General features: G+C 40.5%; 1 protein-coding gene across 5 annotated transcripts in view; it reads left to right on the top strand.

Annotated features, from left to right (window-relative positions):
- Positions 1-8,341, top strand: part of CYLD (CYLD lysine 63 deubiquitinase) — a 61,971-nt gene extending 53,630 nt beyond the window's left edge. For all 5 annotated transcript variants that reach the window (XM_061172332.1, XM_061172331.1, XM_061172333.1 and 2 more), the window contains 6 exons: positions 315-381; positions 3,602-3,734; positions 4,645-4,753; positions 5,593-5,711; positions 5,994-6,210; positions 7,872-8,341. In XM_061172332.1, the coding sequence (XP_061028315.1) occupies positions 315-381; positions 3,602-3,734; positions 4,645-4,753; positions 5,593-5,711; positions 5,994-6,210; positions 7,872-8,056 (830 nt within the window). In that variant the 3' untranslated portion in view covers positions 8,057-8,341. The remainder of the gene's footprint in view (positions 1-314; positions 382-3,601; positions 3,735-4,644; positions 4,754-5,592; positions 5,712-5,993; positions 6,211-7,871) is intronic.
- Positions 8,342-19,626: the final 11,285 nt, after the last annotated feature.

Genomic DNA, 19,626 nt, shown 5'->3' with positions numbered 1-19,626 from the left:
AAATAAGGTCATACGTCAGGTTTTATTACACTTAAGCCCCCCCCCAAAGAAATTAAAATTATTTCCCTATATGTGAATTATTATACCCTTTGAAATATAATAAAGTTATAACAAAATTGTCACGTAATACTTTATCATATCATTTAAATATCCTTTGTAGTTTGTCTTTAGGAAAAATTGAGAACTATGCTTTTAATTGAAATAATATTGATTAGGAAATTGAATTCTGTATAGGAATATGACTGTTATAAAGAAAAAATAGAATGATTTAAAAATCTTGTCTGTGACTTATTTGATTTTTTATTTTCTCCTAGATCCTGAAGAATTCTTGAATATCCTGTTTCATCATATTTTAAGGGTAGAACCATTGTTAAAAATAAGGTAATTTTAAATTGTTACAGAAGCGTTGGAAAAATAGACAATCCTCATTTCCACTGCCATCATTCAGTAGAAATGATTTCCTTAATGATTACTTAATATTGTATTTATTTAGGGATCTTAATATGTTAGGTTCCCGCAATGCAAATTAATTTAAATCATTATCTTTGCCATAGTATCATACTTAACTTGAAGAACAAATCCAGTGTAAATTTGTGCTTTTAATTTTAACCCCAGTAATAAGCACTGTTGCAAATCGTTTTCTTATAAAACTGTATATAAATCTTTTTTTAATTTAAATTAATGAATCCTTTTAAGAGAATATTATTCGAACTCAGTCAGACACCGTGGGAGCACTGTTTTTGACTACCCATTAGTCAAAGAATTAATTTAGCCCTAAATTAGCTCTCTTGTTCCCAGTTTTATAACTTGGTCTTTTTTCCCCCCATCTTCAATGAAAGCCTTGAATCTAATGCAGTGAAGTTCTTAGTGAGATGTTCTAAATGGATGAACTTTCCAGATTGAATGCTGGGCCTTTTTACATTTTAGTCTGGGTTTCTTTGTTGAAAAATCTTGCTTATATACTATTTACTTCCCTAAAAGCTAATCACGGACAAGTATTCTTACTCATCTCAGTGTCTTAAGTGATGTTCTTTGATGCCAGTGTCGAATTGATGAGTAAGAAGGACGGAGGGAAGGGTGGACAGTACCGCAGTTATAGTTTGATATTGTTTTGGAAGTTCTAGCTAATGAAATAAGATAGTATATATTTATTATCTATTCAAATAAGGTCATAGCTATATGTATACCCAGAAAATCTGAGAGAATTGTTTAGAAACTACTAGTGTTAACACAAGAATTTGTAATTTGACCATGCAGGAAAAAACCATGGAGAAATCAGTCATATTCCTGTATCCCCACTAGCAAATATGAAAAAGGGATAATTTCATACTTCATGAAAGTATAAAATGCCAAGAAATCAATTTTACTGAGATAGGTTTTTAAAGAAGACTTGCACAGAGCTAAAAGGTGATTTAATTCATTAGTGAGAAAGATTGTGTTCCAGGTAGGAAGATTAAATAACTTAAAGATGTTAATTTTTACAAAATAACTTGTACATAATCAAGATCTTAACTTTTTTTTTTTTCCTTTGGAACTTAGTAAAATGATTTTAGAATTCTCTACAAGATGAAATGGGTGAAAACATTGCAGTTTTGTTTTTTTTTTTAAAGAATTCTATTATAAGCTATAAAGACAAAACAACAGACATTTAAAACAGTGTGATACTGGTATACAATTAGAAATTGGATAGATAGAACTGAATAGAAAGCCCGGATATAGAATTAACTATATGTGGTATTTCAGTATTTTATAAGTCAACCTTCAAACACAAAGGAGGAAGGAAATATATATTGAATACATGATGTAGGAAATCTGCCAGGCAGTTTGGGAGGAAAAAAATCACTTCTGTTTTTCATCTTGAAGAGATAAATTTCAGATGATTAAAACAGTTTTCATTCTTTTTTTTCATAGCCCAACACACCTTGGGTTGTAATACACTCCTGGTGTGTTACATAGGATGAATACTGTAGTGATTCTCAGAGTGGGTGAAGAAGGGTCAGTCACATATAGGAATATGTCTCAGTGTCTGAAGGTCTTGTGGAGTTTGAAGAGGGCCCTGGGAAGCTCTGCCTCTCCTCCCCCTTCAGCAGCCTCTTCAGATTGAGAATCACTAGTTTGAAGATTATAAAAAGATAAAAAAAAACAACTTTAAAAGTTAGCAGTTTTTTCCCAAGTGTCATTCTTCCCCTCCATGAGCCGGTCTTTCTGACTGAGGGAGCGTCAGCTGATGCAACAGATAGGAGGATGAGTACCTTAACACTTTGAAATAGTAAAGTAGTCTAAAAGAGACCATTCTAAAATGATATTCTTAATATGAATATTCTTAAATGGTTTAAGAGAAAAAAGGAGGACTTAGATACCTAGGGAGGATAAATGCAGATTTGATAACAAAGAAAAATAAACAAAAATAAAACTGCCCAAAATAGAATAAAAAACTATATATGTAGTTATATATATATAGCCATATATGTATATATGGCTGGGAGAGGGCACCTCACTGAATGCCGTATGCACAGCTAAAGAGAGAATTGCTTACTTGAAAGATAGATCTGAAGAAATTACCCAGAATGTAGCCCAAAGCAATAAAGAGTTAGAAAACAAGAAAGAGGAGATAAGAGACGTGGAAGACAAATTCTAATTGTCGTTGTAGGAGGAGACGCTAGAGAGAATAGGGAGACACTAGAGAGAATAGGGAAGTTGCTTTGGGAAACTGAGGGTTTCTGAGGTTGGCCTCTCAATAGCTGAGATTTTATTATGAAAACAACGTTAATATTTTCCCCTAAAAATCTTGAACTGTACTTATAAATCTAATTATAAACAGTCTGATTCTATATGCAGAAATTCTGCTAAAAAGGGTAAATAGTAAATTGAAAGATTATTGATTCTTTTAGTAGAGTTAGTCTTGAATTTTCATGCATTCTGAAGTAAAATATTTAGAAGGGAAAATGTTCAGTATAAGGGTAGCACTGTGATTGGCATATAGTGGGCCCTAACCTGGTGTTTGTTGAATAAATGAGTGACCATCTAAAGAGACAGCATGCTTTAGTGCCAAGAATAGTAAGCAGTTGTTAGGACACCTAGGTTTTATACCTGGCTCTGATTTTGAGTTACTGGGAAGGATTATCCTTCCGCAGATCTCAGGGCCTTCACTTTAGAAATGAAAAGTTGCATCTGGAAGGTCTCTTAGGGTCTGTCCCATTCAGGCATGTACAAATTAACTTTCCTGTTTCAAGCATTAAATGCAGTTCGCTCCTTTCTAGCTTCGACAGTTAAGTTGAACCAAGTGATGTTAGCTTCTGGCTTTTATTGTTCACACAGTGCTTCTTGACTGTGGATGTTATTGCATTATTTTTCTTCTAATCACTAAAGCAACTTTTCAATATGAGGACTTAAACAAGAAATCATTTGCAAGGTCTTATGCATAAGTACATTTAATTATTTTATCTAAATGATTGTCTTTGCCCCTGTTGTTCTGAGTGTCAGAGTTGCACCATCGGTTTCTGTTCTCAACAGTTTTTCCGTTCTCAAATGCCTCTGGGACCACTTCACTTTTTGATGCATTTCATAAATAAATTATCTGGGTTTTTCTGCATATTTTTAGATCAGCAGGTCAAAAAGTTCAAGATTGTTACTTCTATCAAATTTTTATGGAAAAAGATGAGAAAGTTGGAGTTCCTACAATTCAGCAATTATTAGAATGGTCTTTTATCAACAGCAACCTGAAATTTGCTGAGGTTAGTGATAATTACTTATTGTATTTTTTATGCAAGTCATTAGGGTTCTCCAGACAACTATAGCTTCTATAACTATTACTTTTAACCCACTGAGAACAGTTAGGAGCACAAATTGTTAAGAAAACACAAATTAAAAAAAAATATGCCATGCTTCAACTTTGTCCATGTGGAAAATACCTTAGAATTAAGATTGAACTTTTTAGATTTTTGGTGCCAAAGAAAATATCATTCTAATTTGTAACTTGAAAACTTTTAAGTAGCTTAAAGCAAAGAAGATTTGTGTTTTTTTGTTGTTGTTGTCCTTTCACCCAGCTTAACATTTTACCCAATTAAAAATTTTACCCAAGCATATTATCCAAATATATCAAAAAAAAATGTTTACTTTTCCTCCTTCAGTAAAAGACAAAATTCACTTACTGTAAATGAACAAGTGATTTAAATTACTTTTCTTTTACTGTTTACTGAGTATCTTCATGCTCTTAGTAGTACATGCTTGTGGTTCATTTTCATTGTATCCATCTCTGAAGGAATGTTCTGGTAAAACCTTAACAGCTGCCATTATTTATTTGTTGAAATATAAGGAATAGTGTCCTTCAGGTTTTTCCAAAGCCTTTTAAAAATATAAACCCAAAGTAGATGACTCTGCATGGTCATCATATTATTTGAGACCCAAGGTTGTTGAACTGCCTGACTTCCGTGTCCATGTGTCCATAGATCTTGGGCTGCTTGAGGCTTGTGGCTCCTTGGCGCTCTGCCTTCACAGTCCATTTCACATGTGGATCCCATTTGTGAACACGGAGTAGCCATCCACGTTATGGTGGAGCCGCTGCTTGGTTTGACAACCACGACTATTTCAGGGAAATTTTTTTTCAGCGTTTTGATTCTAAAATTATGTATCTTTTTTTTTTAGGCACCATCGTGTCTGATTATTCAGATGCCTCGATTTGGAAAAGACTTTAAACTATTTAAAAAAATTTTTCCTTCTCTGGAATTAAATATAACAGATCTACTTGAAGACAGTAAGTATAAGATTTTTTAGTTTGTTTTTCAGAAATAGTCTGTCAGGTCATTCACATTAATTGAGAATAAGAGTCTTAACAGGATACGAGTTTTCTAAAGGACAGTTTGGTATCGGAAGAGGCTGAAGAGCCTGGAAATACTACACTAAAATTTATTCTGAAAAAATAATCAGACATGTAAATCAATATTTCATATGTAAATATGTTTATGAGTAAGAAATTAGAAGCACTCTATATGTTAATGAGAGTAGTTAAGTGAATTATGGTGTATCTCTACAACAAAACTACTGCCATTAAAATTCATGTTTTTGAAGACCAATGTTATATGAAAGTGGTCATGATGTAATGTTAAGTGAAAAGGAGAGTGTGCTGATAATTTTCTATAAGAGGAGCTACACACACACACACACACACACACACACACACAGACACACACACGCCGAGTTATGTGAGTGTGCAGATACAAAATTACCTGAGAAAATTCACAGTAGTATTGACAGTGGTTATGTCTTGCTAACTGAAATTGTAGATGCTTTCAGTTTTCTTATTTATACTCTCTTGTATCTTTGCATATTCATCAATAGAAATTTTATAATCAGGGGAAACACTCTAGAATATATTATTTTTAAAAACTTGTCATTTGGTCAGAGAAAATGTCTTTAAAGATATCCTGAATCCAAGAAAATCCAATTTAAAGCTTATGGGGATGGGGAGGGGTGGACTTTACTGAGTCCATGAACATTATCCTTTTTAAAGCTTAACTTTTCTTTTTAATCTTTTTAATGAAAGAATGCATTTTTAAAGGCCCCTTAACTCCCCGCCACCCCCAACGTTTTCAGCCCCTAGGCAGTGCCGGATATGTGGAGGGCTCGCAATGTATGAGTGTAGAGAATGCTACGATGACCCTGACATCTCAGCTGGAAAAATCAAGCAGTTTTGTAAAACCTGCAACACTCAAGTAAGTTTGACTTCACTTAATGGATATTCTCTTAATAAGCAGTAAATCATTTGTAGTTGAAACAGATTTCAGGTTTTGAAAAGTTTTCAGAATCATAATTAACTTTAAAAATTCCATAATTAAATGGTATTGTTTATGCCTTCTCTGTTTATTTGATGGACTTCTGTCGAGTACTCAGTTGCTCTTTGTGGGGATGTATTCAATTAGAGTAAGTGGCATTCATTCCCTTCAAACCATTGTGTTTCGGCTTCTTAATGGCATTCTCTTCATGTTCCCTTTCAGGTCCACCTTCATCCCAAGAGGCTGAATCATAAATATAACCCAGTGTCACTTCCCAAAGATTTACCTGACTGGGACTGGAGACACGGCTGCATCCCCTGTCAGAAGATGGAGTTATTTGCTGTCCTCTGCATAGAAACAAGCCACTATGTCGCTTTTGTGAAGTACGGGAAAGACGACTCTGCCTGGCTCTTCTTTGACAGCATGGCTGATCGGGATGGTACTTTCCAGACCTTTTCTACATGTGGCGACATTTGAGTTTGTAGTGGGATAGCCATAGTGGGCTAGCCTGGTCTGAGTAATAAAATAGTGTTGGGAAAATCCGTTCAGGAATATCTTGGTGACATAGTCCGAAATCTTGAAATGCATTAACAGGCCTGCTACTAAACTAAGGGATAATATTGTTGTGATATTTTGACATGCATAGAGTCTTTTTTTTTAAAAAAAAAAAAAAAAGGAGCTGGAAATTTCTTTTTTTAGGGCTGAAAGGTTTTATTTTCAGCTTTGTCGTCTTTGACTTTCAGGCTTCTCTTATTTTCTGTACCATAGTCACCATTTCCTAAATACCTACGTGCCAAGCTCTCAGGGAGGTACTTTACGTCATTATACCTAAATCCTTGCAAGGTGGGAATGATTCCTATTTTTCCTCTTACTAAAGCTGAGATTTAAGGTGCCTAAGGTCTCAGAGCTTGTATTTAATTCAGTCTTTCTGACCTCAGTGCTTATGTTTTTTCTGTTGTCTTCTAGATGACAAAGCTAAGAATAGAAGTAAATGTCTTCTTTGGAAAAATAAGCTTATTCTGTGTGTAATGTGTCTTCCTTAAGTGGGGAATATACTGCACCTTCTAGGCTGCTTTCTAGGATGTTCAGTCATTATTTAACAGATACCTAATGAGTGCATGTGAAGTGCCTGGGGCTCTAGTAGGTTTCAAAAACGAAACCGTTGTCAAAACAGCTGTACCCCTGCCTGTATAGTTTACAGATCAGGACTGGTCCTAGGCAAGGTTGTGAAGTATGACTTAACGTTCCTCCAGTTCTCTGATACCCCGTTTTTCCTTTAGTCACTCTCTCACGCTCCAGACCCCGAGTCTTCTGGTGTGGCCCTCTGGTGACCTAGGATGCCACCTTGTGGCAGCCTCTTGATCAGATGCCCAAGCTGTACCCCAAGGGTTCTCAATGTTTTCTCAGCTCTCAGACGCTTGAGGGATATAGCACAGCCCCAGCTGTAAATAGGTCCTTACCCCAGTTAAAAATTTGCATTTAGCCATGTAACTCAAAAGCACAAGGGTTCCAGGCGTTTTTAGAAAAGCCACTGGGAGGCTAAAGCCTTTCCTGGAATCCCTAAGACCACGCCTCATAGCATCTTCATTCAGTCTAACGAAATGTAGAACAAAACCTTGCGAGAATCACACAAATACATATTTTAAATTTAGCGGAATAAAATGGTATTCATTTTACTAGATCTGCCCTAAACTGGACAGGCTCATGGTAAAGCATACAGGGAGGGGTGCTTGTGTCTGGGAAGGGATTTGGGAATGTGAAGAGTTGAATGTGTGTGCATATGTGTATGTAACATTATTCCCTGATTGAATACACAGAGAAGCCTGGGAAGTAGGTTTTGGACTTTGCTCAGGATATGTGTCCTTTTGTCAATAGTATTCACTGTTGGTCCCGGAATCCTTTCAGAAACCAAGAAATGAGACTGTCAAGAGTTAACAAGAGGATTTAACTTCTAGAAATCGGAAGTAAAATAAGGTCTTTCAGGTCCTGGGAATTAGCCTTAACTAAATTATGGAATTGTAAAATTACTTTGGTGGGGCAGGACAGCAAAAGAGTTTAGAACTTGACTGCCCTAAATACAGCTCTTCCTCTTTTCCGTAGGTGGTCAGAATGGCTTCAACATTCCTCAAGTTACCCCATGCCCAGAAGTAGGAGAGTACTTGAAAATGTCTCTAGAAGATCTGCATTCCTTGGATTCCAGAAGAATCCAAGGCTGTGCACGAAGACTTCTTTGTGATGCATACATGTGCATGTACCAGAGTCCAACAATGAGTTTGTACAAATAAACGGGGTCATCTGGACAGGTGCAGAAACCCGATGCACAATTTTAATGTTGCATTTCACGCAAGCTGGCAGTTTTGTTCAACGTCCATTGCCGGCAATGGATGTCTTTGTGGTGATGATCCTTCAGAAGAGGATTCCTGCGTTTAAAAACAAATTGCTTTTGTGTTACTAAAGTATTTAATAAGAAGCATTTTGCACTCTAGAAAGTATGTTTGTGTTGGTTTTTTAAGATGTCTAAATGAAGTTATTAATACCAGAAGCTTTAAGTTAAGTGCATTGATCATAAGATATTTTTGGAAGCTTAAAATTTTAATTGTGACAGTTTAAAACCTCTTCTAGTCCATTGAGAATGTAAATAAATGTGTCTTCTTTACGGACCAAGGATATGAAATCATTTTTCCTTTGTAGCTGATGGTTGCCTTGAGGAGGATATATTTTGGTTTTATTAAGAGTCTACTTTCAATCCAGTTATTAAAGTTGTACTGAGTTTGATTTGTTAATTCTTCCCTGTATAGTGCTGATTCCTGCATGTCTGAAATCTGCTGAGTTTCTGTGTTTCTGCAGTAGTGGTCAGAAAAGTATTTAAATTCCCTTAGTGGTGTTTTCTATTTGTTCTGGTTTTGAGATAAATGAGTGATTTTGTCATAAAATGTCCATTTTTGATGTAATTTTCCTGGAGGATTAGCGTATACAGCAAATGAAGCTCTACATTCATAGTAGTAACTGTCAGCTAACAGCTTTTTTTTTAAGGCTCTCTAACTATCTTATGCAACAGGGCACAGTAAGTTTTATTAAAACGTTGGGGTGATAAATATAACATATTCCTACACAAATATATATGGTTCATAAGAAAAAAAATTTGGCATATAGAATCACTCATTAAAATTTCCCTGAAGAGATGTATTGGATATCTAAACCTCTACTATTTTAGATAAGACTGTCCAGAACTTAGATCAGTCCCCGCATTAAATTCCATCTGATTTCCCTTGAGATAATGACAGTTACGAATCAGATATTTTATTGAAATGTTAGCAGTAGCTTTGCCTTCCTCCTGATTAAATAAGTAGAAAATGGATGTTTTTGTAGCTAATATCCGTAGTGTGTGTCTGTTGTAGACTAGAAGCATAGGCTGTAAATGTAAGTGCCCTGGGATGTGTTGTATGGCGTCATTGTCTCTCTGGAATGACTTCCTAACCACGCGGAAAGGCAGAGGTTGTCATGTGTGTCTAGCATATGACTTCATAAAACATTGAATGTCCAAAAAAAGGGAAAGAATCTTTGCAAACCCTGCAATTGTTTCTTTTTCAAGTCACATTTACTTTTTGGTTCTGTCATTCCATTTTCCTAATATTTATTAGCTTTATAAATCATAATAAGGTACAAAAAATTCTTTCATCTTGTGATTTTTTTCAGTTTTGGAATGAAAAAGTACGCAACTTGTGCATGAAGTTTTGCTCAGTGCCTGGGTGGGTGGTGAGATGGTTAGTAGATCCGGGGGTTGGGGGTGACCCCGCCCTATCACCCCGGGGTAGATGAGGAGCATGGGGTGCAGGATGTCTACGGTCCCATCTAGCCCTGACCTTCCACAAGTCCAGTCACCGCTTAATCAATACGTGTTGGGGAATAAATGGATGAAGGAGCTTATCAGTGTGATTTTAAAAGGCTGTCTGGAGGAGTGAGTAGGACTCTATATCTGGGTAAGACTGGATTTAACAGTTAAAAAAGAGAAGACAGTGCCTTTCCTGTAAAAATTACAACAAAGTACAAGTTGAGGAAGCTCTGTCGTGCCCGGCCCCTTGCGGCAGAAGACTTGAAGAGGACTTGTGAGGGCGCGTGTGTGGTGTCCCGAGGCGGGTGGAGGTGCTTTCAAGTGGGAGGGGCCTCATCCATAAATGATTTCTAAGGACAGACTCTTCGAGCATTAGCTGAAGAATGCTGACAGTTCTTTTAGCATTAGCTGGGGAGGGAGTACCCAGTAAAGGGAGGCAGGGCCTGCTGTGGTGGTTCCTGGGGAGGCAGGGTCCTTTCCGGCCCTGGGTGTCCTCCCTGCCCCCCCAGCAGTCCTGTCTTGTTCCTGGTCCAGCAGAGGCCCGTGTGTCAGGTGGGCACAGGCAGGGCTGGGCTGTGTGGCACCAGTGGCCCATGTGCCTGTTGATTTATTTACTTTTCAGCCTTAAATTTTCTTTAATATTTTCCTGTTGGCTTTTGAGATGTTTTTGTTATCCTTTCTTCCGTATCATATCTACAATCAAGATGGCAGTATAGTAGAATCATCTTATTTATAAAACAAGTCATGTTCCCCCACCTCCATTAAGTACACACGTGTAAGTGTGTGTGTGTTTGTGTGTGAGAAGTTATGTATGTGGGGTGGGGAGGGAGAGCAGCCATGTCATAATGGGTTCAGTCCCTCGCTGTCAGCTTTATGAAGGAGTTTGACTCCATCCACAAAAGAATGTTTTATAAGACCAGGAATACACATTGCAAACCAAGAGAAACAGTAATAAAACTCAATAAAATATAGTTGTTTCAGTTGCTAAGGATTATCTCCCTGGACTAGCTGAGGATTTTTATAATTCATATTTGCCAAATGTTATAGGTAAATAACTTCTTTCTATCCCATGGATTCATTTATTATTATTATTTTTACATAATTCACATAATTCAGGAACAAGGGGAAGACATGGTAATTCTTATGGAACTTGCATTGTCATTCAGATTCCTGTTGTGTGAACATGGCACCTTCATAAATTCGGAGGCGTTACTGCCCTCCTCAGGTGGATCTCCATATCCAGCTAGATGATTTTGCATCTGTGTGGACGATCGCAGACAGAGATGTGAGTGGAGAATACAGAATGAGGCCTTAGCTGAGGGACTGCCTGCCAACGAGTATTTCTTAGACACTTATAACCTAGGATTGTGTCAGAAGGAACATGAGACATGGTCCCTGCCCTCAAGCAGTTTACCACCTACTTCTAACAACAGAATGTCTACTAAAGGCTGCTTAGCCTAAGTGTAAGGGTACCAGGTCGGGGGAAAGCTCTGGGACGCAGTGAGGTGTGACAGAAAAAGTGATGGGCAAGGGGACAAGAGAGCTGGTGCTAGTCCTTTCTCTGTCGCTTGCTCTGTTAGTCTCGGGCAACATCTTGACTTCTCTGGGCCTTAGTGTCTTCCTCTATATAGCGAGAGGGTGGGACTATTGAATTTTATAGGAAAAAAAGACAAATTTCTGGGTCCCTGGCTATGCCTGCTGGATCTGACTCTTCATGAATGGGGTCTAGGAAATGTCAAAAGCCCAACCAGGTGACCCTGATGATCAGCCAGATTTGAAAAGCACTGAACTGAAAGATCTCAAAAATACCTTCTCTTTACGTGATTGTGTGATCATAGAATGTTATTGTGTTAATTACTCTACATTCATGTGGGTAATTGTATGTTTGTCATATTGTTTCTCTGTGTTTACATGTGAATTTATATAAGAAATGCATTTTAGTATCTATGCCTCAGCCCGCTGTTTCCTAGAGGTTTTAGCCATCTTTGGAACACACTTAAGACTTAAAGAGGATATTGGATGTTATTTACCTGGCTATTTGCATTTCATTTAATTTCTTGAGGGGAAATTGAGGCTCTGGGAACCAAAGAAATGGAAAAACAAAATTCTTATGCAAAGTTAAAGAAAAAAATGTAAACTAACTAGCTGCTACTTTATAATGAAAACTTTAGCCCTATATGAGAAGATTCTGGTCATAAAGTAAACTGTCCTTGTTAAAGTAGGGGGACTCTAAGGCTTATAATGAAGAAATAAGACTACCTTTTCTAGGGGTCAGTGATGTTAACACACCCACAATTCTCCTTCAGTGAAAATAATACTGGAATTTCCCAAGGCAATTTGGGGTGGTGGAGGAGGAGAGCATATTAAAATGGAAATGTGTGCAAGAGAGAGGGTGGAGGAGGGAAGGCCACCAGGTGTGGTGCCCAGCCTGTGAAGGTGGGTTCTCTGCTCGCAGGCTTATGTCACTGCTCAGAGACTGGGACTGCAGAGAGCGAGGCTTCCTGCAGGGACTCAGCACTGCATTGTCTAGTTTCCTTTCAGAAGCTTTATTGGAGGGAAAAGAGAGGAAAAAAGACTCTTCATCTTACTCTAAATCCTGGAACAGCCGAAGGGTCTTTCTTGAGTCAGAAAGTGGTGGTAAAAAGCTAACCAGCAAATATGGCCAAGGACAATGAAAAAGGGGGAAAGAAAGACATTCCTTCTTCCCGCTCACAATAAACATCAGTATTTGGAGCAGGTCACTCAAGAACCACATTTGCTTTCCTGACTCTCTGTCTTGTCAGTGATGCCAGTTTTTTTCACTGTATTTTAAAGTCTTTCTATAACGCATGTCGGGGGAAAGGCCAGGTTATGGAGGGTTCATCCATGGGAGCATCGCAGCCTCAGATGTAATTCTCTTGCACTTTTAAACCTGTCCACTTTTGCTTTTTATTTTTTCAATAGAGATTGTGTTGGAGACTCAACTGTCCTTGGTTTTATTTTCTAAAATGGCCTATAGTACTTCAGAAAGTCATAGTATCCTGTCACAAACATTAATTAAAAAAAAAAAATCCCATTTGGAACCTCCCAGGGAAGTCGTGGTTATTAGGAAATTGGTATAAAGGAGCACATTTTGTATTGCATTTCCCATATTTGGTATCTTGTTCAACATTTTTTTTTTTTTGGCCTGATGAGCATTCTATATTTATGAAGACATTCTTTAAAAATAAAACCACATAAAATATCCCCTTACTATCAGATTGCTCTGATTTAGCCTTAATTTTGTTAAATTTTTTAGAGATGATTGAAGTGCAGCTGTGGAAAGAAATGTACTATACTATTTCTGTATCATTAAAATTAAATTTGTATGGTTCCTTTTCCTTGATTTTTTTGGGGAAGGGTTTTGGGTTATGGGAAGACTAGAATTGAGTACAGCTTCGTAAGTTTTTTGCAGTGGTGCCGGGAAAGAAGATTGCTTTAGGAAAATGCTGTACCGGGCACACCTGTGTCTTCATCGAGTCTCTGCCATCATCACGATTGTTTTAGAAAACCTTACAGACTTTTCCTGTTGTGGGAGATACGCCAGTGGCCTCTGGGTCGCCTCCTGACATCGTGACTCCTTGTAGTTTCTTGAAATAACTTGGCACCTCCAAGCTCTGATCCACCAGTCTAATCCAGCCAGAAGCTGTTCATCTCTAAACATGGGCACAAAGCTGTTGACTATAGAATAGTGTGTCCTGGTCCCTCACAGCTGCCAAGGAGGCAATTAAACACTTTACTTTTCTGTATAATCCAGAGGCATGACTACATGATGCTATAAGGACCGAAACTTTTACCTTCTTTTAGGTAACTGATACAACAAGCCTTCTACAGGAATTAACTGCTTGGATTTTAAGTCACTTGTTATGCCAAGGTAAGAAAGCCAGAATGGTCTGAGTTGGCAATATTCGTATGAATATAGAACATTCAAGAACTTTCCTGTTTCAGAAATGCATAGCTGTATGACACATTGGTGATAATGAAACGTTGCCATTTTAACATCACTCAGGTTTTCCTTTGTTCAGGCTCAAGGGTTTTCACGCTTTTTCATAGATCCATTCTTTCTCTTTGTGGGTGTGTCAGTGAGACAGTGATAGTTTATACGCTTGTGTCCACCTGTGGATGTGGACAGTCAAAACCAGACCTTGTTGGAGGCAGGCTGCCCGGCTGGCAGACAGAGGACCACGGCCTCTCTAGGCCTCTCCTCCTGGGTCCTGGCTCCCTGCTCCTTTCCTGACTTGCTGAGGCCTCGTGTCCCTCACTTTCCCGAGAAGGGCTGTGCCGCCTACAGCAGCAGTTCTCAATCCTGGCTGCACACTGAATTCACGGATGGAGGCTTTTAACTCATGCCTGTGCCCATCCGAACCCACTGGAATCTGAAGATGGTGCTACCAAACGCAAGTTCCTGTGCCTGATGCACGGTGAGGCCAAACGAACCGAAACGGAGTTCAGAGCAGAGAAAGGTTTACTGCAGGGCCATGCAAGGAGAACTGGGGGCTCGTGCCCAAAAAGCCCCCAACTCCTCAAAGGGTTTCGGCAAAGCACTTTTAAAGGCCAGGTGAGCGGGGAGGGTCACGGGGTATGTGATCAGCTCGTGCACAATTCTCTGATTGGTTGATGGTGAGGTAACAGGGCCATCTCGCAGGGGTTAACATCATCAGTTCTTAGGTGCCAGAAGGCTTGGGGCTAATGCTCCTGATCAGCAAGTAGTAAATTTCTTTCGTTTGCTGGTGGTTTTAGCATCTGAAAAACTCAGGAAATATGCATCAGATACTATTATCTAGGGGCTTCAGAGAGGAGCTAAAGCAGAGGATATAGGGTAGGCATCTGTCCCAGGAAGGTTCCACAGGGTCCTGCTTGGTGACAATGGGGCCAGGCACGTGGCATTTTCCACAGCTCCTTACATTAGTCCAACATGCAGCTGGGATCGGGGGCCACTTGTCAGGAGGAATGCAGTTTACTGAGGGAAACATAATCCACCTGTCATTCCCTGGTGGAACTTCTGCTCTGATAAAGAGGTCTATGGACTTGGACAGGCTCCAAAGGGGAAGTAGAAAATCTGTTGTAAAGCTCCTGGCCCAGACTATTGAGAAAGAGCCTTGGAAATCTATGTGGGATGTATTCTAGAGGCCAGAGAAAGGATTTGGAAACAGGGTGAATGTCACTACTTCTAAGAGGGCTTGAATGAAGATATCCTTCAAGGGGCATATCCTGTTCAGGAAATATTCCAAGGTGTGTAGAAACTTAGATGTCATAAACAAAAAAGAAAACCCACCAGGTTGATTAGGTAAGAAGGTGGGAAAGCTCTTAGGAAGGGGCTCAGTGTTTTGGGGGGCAGCCTTTACACTGAACTGTGGACAGTCAGGTTTGTGCAAGTTGCCACTTTTGGGGGGCTGTTGTGCAATGCTGAATTTTATTGGAAGGGGGAGTAGTTTGAGGTCTAATTGAAGTAATTAGGTGCGTGAAGACTGAACTGGACATCATAAAGGTAGAGTAATTTACCCAGCAGTGACCTCCATTACAAAAGCGCCACAGAAATTTGCAAGTTGCATCCACTGCTTTGACCTTACCCCTTTCCTAGGAGTTTATGAAAACTCTTAAATTTTATACATCAAACCATCTCCTTACAAATAACACCCAGGTCTGTTTCAAATACTGCCTTTTCCAAAGCAGTTTGAGGTTGAACTCGGGTTTGAAGAGTTGGATTGAAATTGACTTCCCCAGGGAGGCCTCCTGAGTCCCTCTCTGCCATCCCTCCCTACTTTGTGAGACGTTGAATGTGACCTCCGAGGTTGTACCTATTGAATCCCATTTGACAGCAGGCAGAGTCTCACCAGCCTGTGGAATAAATGAGGCCAGGCCTTGGGGCATGATGCATGGCTTCTTAGCTGTGCGTCCTACATGGCTGAAGACAGACAAGCAAGGCTGCTCTGTGGAGTGTGTCATGGTGGGGTTATGACACTGGAATCTCTACGTTTTAAACAAGTGTGTGTTTTACTCTTTCTGGCCATCTCTGCGAACTTTAGACTGTTTTGTTCAGATCTGTTTCCAAGCTATGTCCTGTATGTTACCTCTGGTGGGTGGGGTGGGCAGCTGCAGGATAGAAAGACTGAAGTGCAGTTTCAGGTTCCTGTGCAGAGTTCACGTACCCAGAGAGGCCTTCTCAGACCACATTAGCCGCTGGTGTGCTGGTAAATGTTTAACAGCCAGCTCTCCAGGGAGAAAAAAAAGCCCTGATCTGCAGCGTTTGCCAATTTTGAGGTGTAAATGCTTTCACAGTGGCTGATTGCAAGCTGCCAGTGTGACATCCCTGAAGGTGGCACCGGGAAGAGATGCAGCTAGGATTAGCACACAAGTATCAATATATAGCATATCCACCAACCAGATACGACAGACAGAAATAGCTGAGCACAGACCGGGGGCTGCTGACTACAGCTGTGGGACCAAACCCAGCCCACCGCCTGTTTGCCTGTTTTTGTAGATAACATTTTATTGAAAGACAGTCACGCCCATTCATATTACATATCTATGGCTGCTTTCAAGATACAAGGGCAGAGTTGAGTAGTTACGACAGAAACTGTATGCCCCGCACAGCCTAAAATATTTACTATCCGGTCCTTTATGGAAGAAGTGTGCTTCCCATTAGATAATTGTAAAATGTAAAATAATTAGGAAGGAATAAGTTTTAAATATGACTTATTTAGTGATAACTTTTAAATATAACAATTGTAAGTTCATATAATTTAATATTCATAATGGATATGTTTAAGACCTGGCTCACAAAATTCCTGAAAATTAAACAATTGGTTCTGTGGGTCGGTGGGACCAGCTCCAGCTCACCACCAACATCCTCTAAAATGCCCCTGCAGGCACTTTCTGGACCTGGGGTTCTTCAATTTCTCCATGGCACCCCTCCTGGGACCTGGTGGTTTACTGCGCTCTCTTTGCACTAGAAGCAGGGGTTTTTCTCTGGTTCTTCAGTTCTCTTTCCTTAGCACCTTGAACAGGGCCAGGCATGAGTAGGCACTCAAATATCTGCTCAGTGAAAGAAGGAACTCTCAGCCTTTTATGCATAGATGTCACCCCATTCACTATTGTTGATGTGGCCAGAATTAGATCACTGTGCCCATTTCTTTTGAGAAAATACAAGAGGTCCCAGCCTCTGGTGCCCCACATAATGCTTCCTCTCAGAAGTGGAGACATCGTGGAACTTCCCTCATAAGGCTTGATGAACTTGAAATGAAACTGTGTATGTATGTAGAGTGCTTATCACAGCCTGGTACGTGGTAACCCCTCAGTAATGGCAGCCGCTGGTAGCAGCAGCTGTCGTGGTAATAACATAATCGTGAACTCTGAGAGACAGGCTGCAAATCTAATCAACATGTCTCTTTCCCCCCCTCTCTTCTCCCTCCATGATCTTATTTTCAAGACATATTCTCAAGCCTTCATGTTGCCTTTTAAGATTTAGATTTTCCTGTGCTTCTGGTCCTCCTGGCACAGCATCGCCATCTTGTGGTGATCATAGGTTATGTCAATGTCCTAGATCTTAACTCCCAGCTGGCTGTGCAGCCAGATCCCAGGTTTGGGAAGCAGCAGGTGATTTTTGAAAACAAGTGTGGCAATTAGTTAAGGCTACACACCAGATTACAAATTACATCCAGGAGGGTTTAAGCTCCCTCTGTGTCACTTCAGGATGTTTCTGCTTGTGACTGTTCTCTCACTGTCTGTCTGTCTTGCCCTTTCTCTGTCTCTCCATCTATCTTGAGCTTTGTCTCCTTTTACAAATGGTATTTAAAATGAGTTAGTGCCATCTGCTGGGTGAATGCCGTAAGGTCGGGTGTGATCGCTTCTCTCAGGGATCTGCTGAAGAATAGAGTACTAATCCCTAGCTTTATGAGAGGAAAGTAGGTAAATCATGGGATCCTGATGTCAAGCCCCTAAATTGGTATGCATTTCTCCCTTCATTAGAAACATGCTTTTCTGGCGTGGGCGGGGGGACAGGGTGTGGGAAAAGACTGTCAGGGTGAGCCTAATATCTACTAACTTTACTACAGCTAAAGTTGTCAGGGTCTCAGTATGAAAATCAACCACACCCTCATCAGTGTTTCCTAAAGAGTGGTCTGTGGACCGCCTGCATCTGAGTCATATGGGAGCCTTAAGAATGCAGGCTCAGGGACTTTCCTGGAGGTCCAGCGGTCAAAACTTCGCCTTCCAATGCAGGCGGATGTGCGGGTTCGATTCCTGGTCGGGGAGCTAAGATCTCGCGTGCCTCGCGGCCAAGAAACTAAAACATAAAACAGAAGCAATATTATAACAAATTCAATAAAGACTTTAAAAAAATGTGATGGGGCTGACACATCAGTCACCTCAAAAAAAAAGAATGAATGCAGGCTCAAGTGCCCCACCTAAAACTACAGAATCATACTCTCAGCATGGGGCCCTGGAATCTGCACTTTGCACACCTCCCCCTCCCCCCACCAAGTGAGTCTTGTACACTCTTTGTGTGTGTTTGAGAACCACTACCCTAGACTCTGCCACTGTGGCAAAGACTTTTTTTCAGCAAAATCCAGGAAGGATTTGCATGTGGACGAAGGCTCACATAAACTGCTTTTTGTGTGAGCGAGAGCTGGAATCTCTTGCATAGTCATAGCTCCTACCTTCACTCACTTTGTCATCACAGACCCAAACGCCTGGACCAGCGCCTGGCACATCACAGGTGCTGATGCTGATTATAGCCGCTGTATGTCCGTGACCCCGGCTCATACCCACAGTGTCTCCCTGGCTCTGCTTGGCAGGTTGGATACGACCAGTCCACGCTCCCACACCGAGGCGCAGCCTGCTCTTCCCCAGCAGGGCTCGCTTTACAGAAAGCACAGGGCTCTGTTGGAAAGACTCCGGAACTGGAGGTCGCCACCTTTCTGGGTGGTGTCTCTCTGGCCTGTTTCTCCACCCCTTAATATAGGGGGATTGCGCTAGCATCTCTGCTGTCCTCTGACACTCAGGGGCCCCACTGCTTTCTAAGCCCCCCTCCCCATATTCACATCTGAGGGTGCTTTGTTCTGGTGTGTGCTCAGACCCCTCCTCAGACCGCTGACTTCTCTCAGTTTGGTTCTTCCTCAGCCCCCTGACCCTAAACAATCACACACAGGTTGTGAGTCAATCCACATGTGTGGTTCAATCCACGTGTGCTTATTTTTCAAAAGCCTTGATGTTTTTCTTCTACCGGGCAATTCTATTGCTAGGACATTTTTCTAGGGACATGATCACAAGATTACAAGGATGCCCAAGATTAGCTGTAAGACCACAGGCAACATTGTTCACAATGTAGCTACACTTGAGAAACTTAAGGGTGCAGGACCTTGATCAATTTCTGGTATAGCTAGACTACGGAGTACTCGGCAGCTGTTGAAGATGCTTCTAGAACATTATTTTGTTTTAAATGACCTGAGCCAAGTTCCACAATATGTTAGGTGAAAAAAAGCAGATTATAAAACATGTTTCATAATAGATCTAACTTTGTTTATACAAAGTTTTGTATGAGTGTACTGAAAAGTTTACAGTGAATACACTGACTGCATAGATTACAGTGACGGCAAATGATTTTGATGTTCTCGTTTTTTCCCTTTGTCAGTATTATCCAAATCAAAACCCGTGTTTGACTGAATGACAGGATATGCAGGGAGGTGGCTGGGCAGGGGCCATGTATCAGAAGGAGATAATGGATGTGGGAAAGTCTGTGAGCTGTAAATCAAATACTGCTAGGATGTTTGGGAGTTTGGGCAGTGATTTTGGAGGTCATTTGGCATGATGAAGACAGGTGCACGTCCACCAGTTTTCAAGTTCTCTCCTGGCAGTCCTGGGGAGAAAAGACGGCTCCTGGGGAAAGGGAAGGGAGGTTGGAGGGGCCTCGGAGGTCAGAGGGCGTTTAGGACCCCAGGGAGGGAGGGGATTGCAGCTGGCATGAAGGGTGAGTCAGCGAGGGCTCGGGGGTGCTGCCAATGACCC

Source organism: Eubalaena glacialis, chromosome 18 (genome assembly GCF_028564815.1).
Source record: "Eubalaena glacialis isolate mEubGla1 chromosome 18, mEubGla1.1.hap2.+ XY, whole genome shotgun sequence".
Taxonomy (NCBI): domain Eukaryota; kingdom Metazoa; phylum Chordata; class Mammalia; order Artiodactyla; family Balaenidae; genus Eubalaena; species Eubalaena glacialis.
This window is presented reverse-complemented; position numbering and strand designations above follow the sequence as displayed.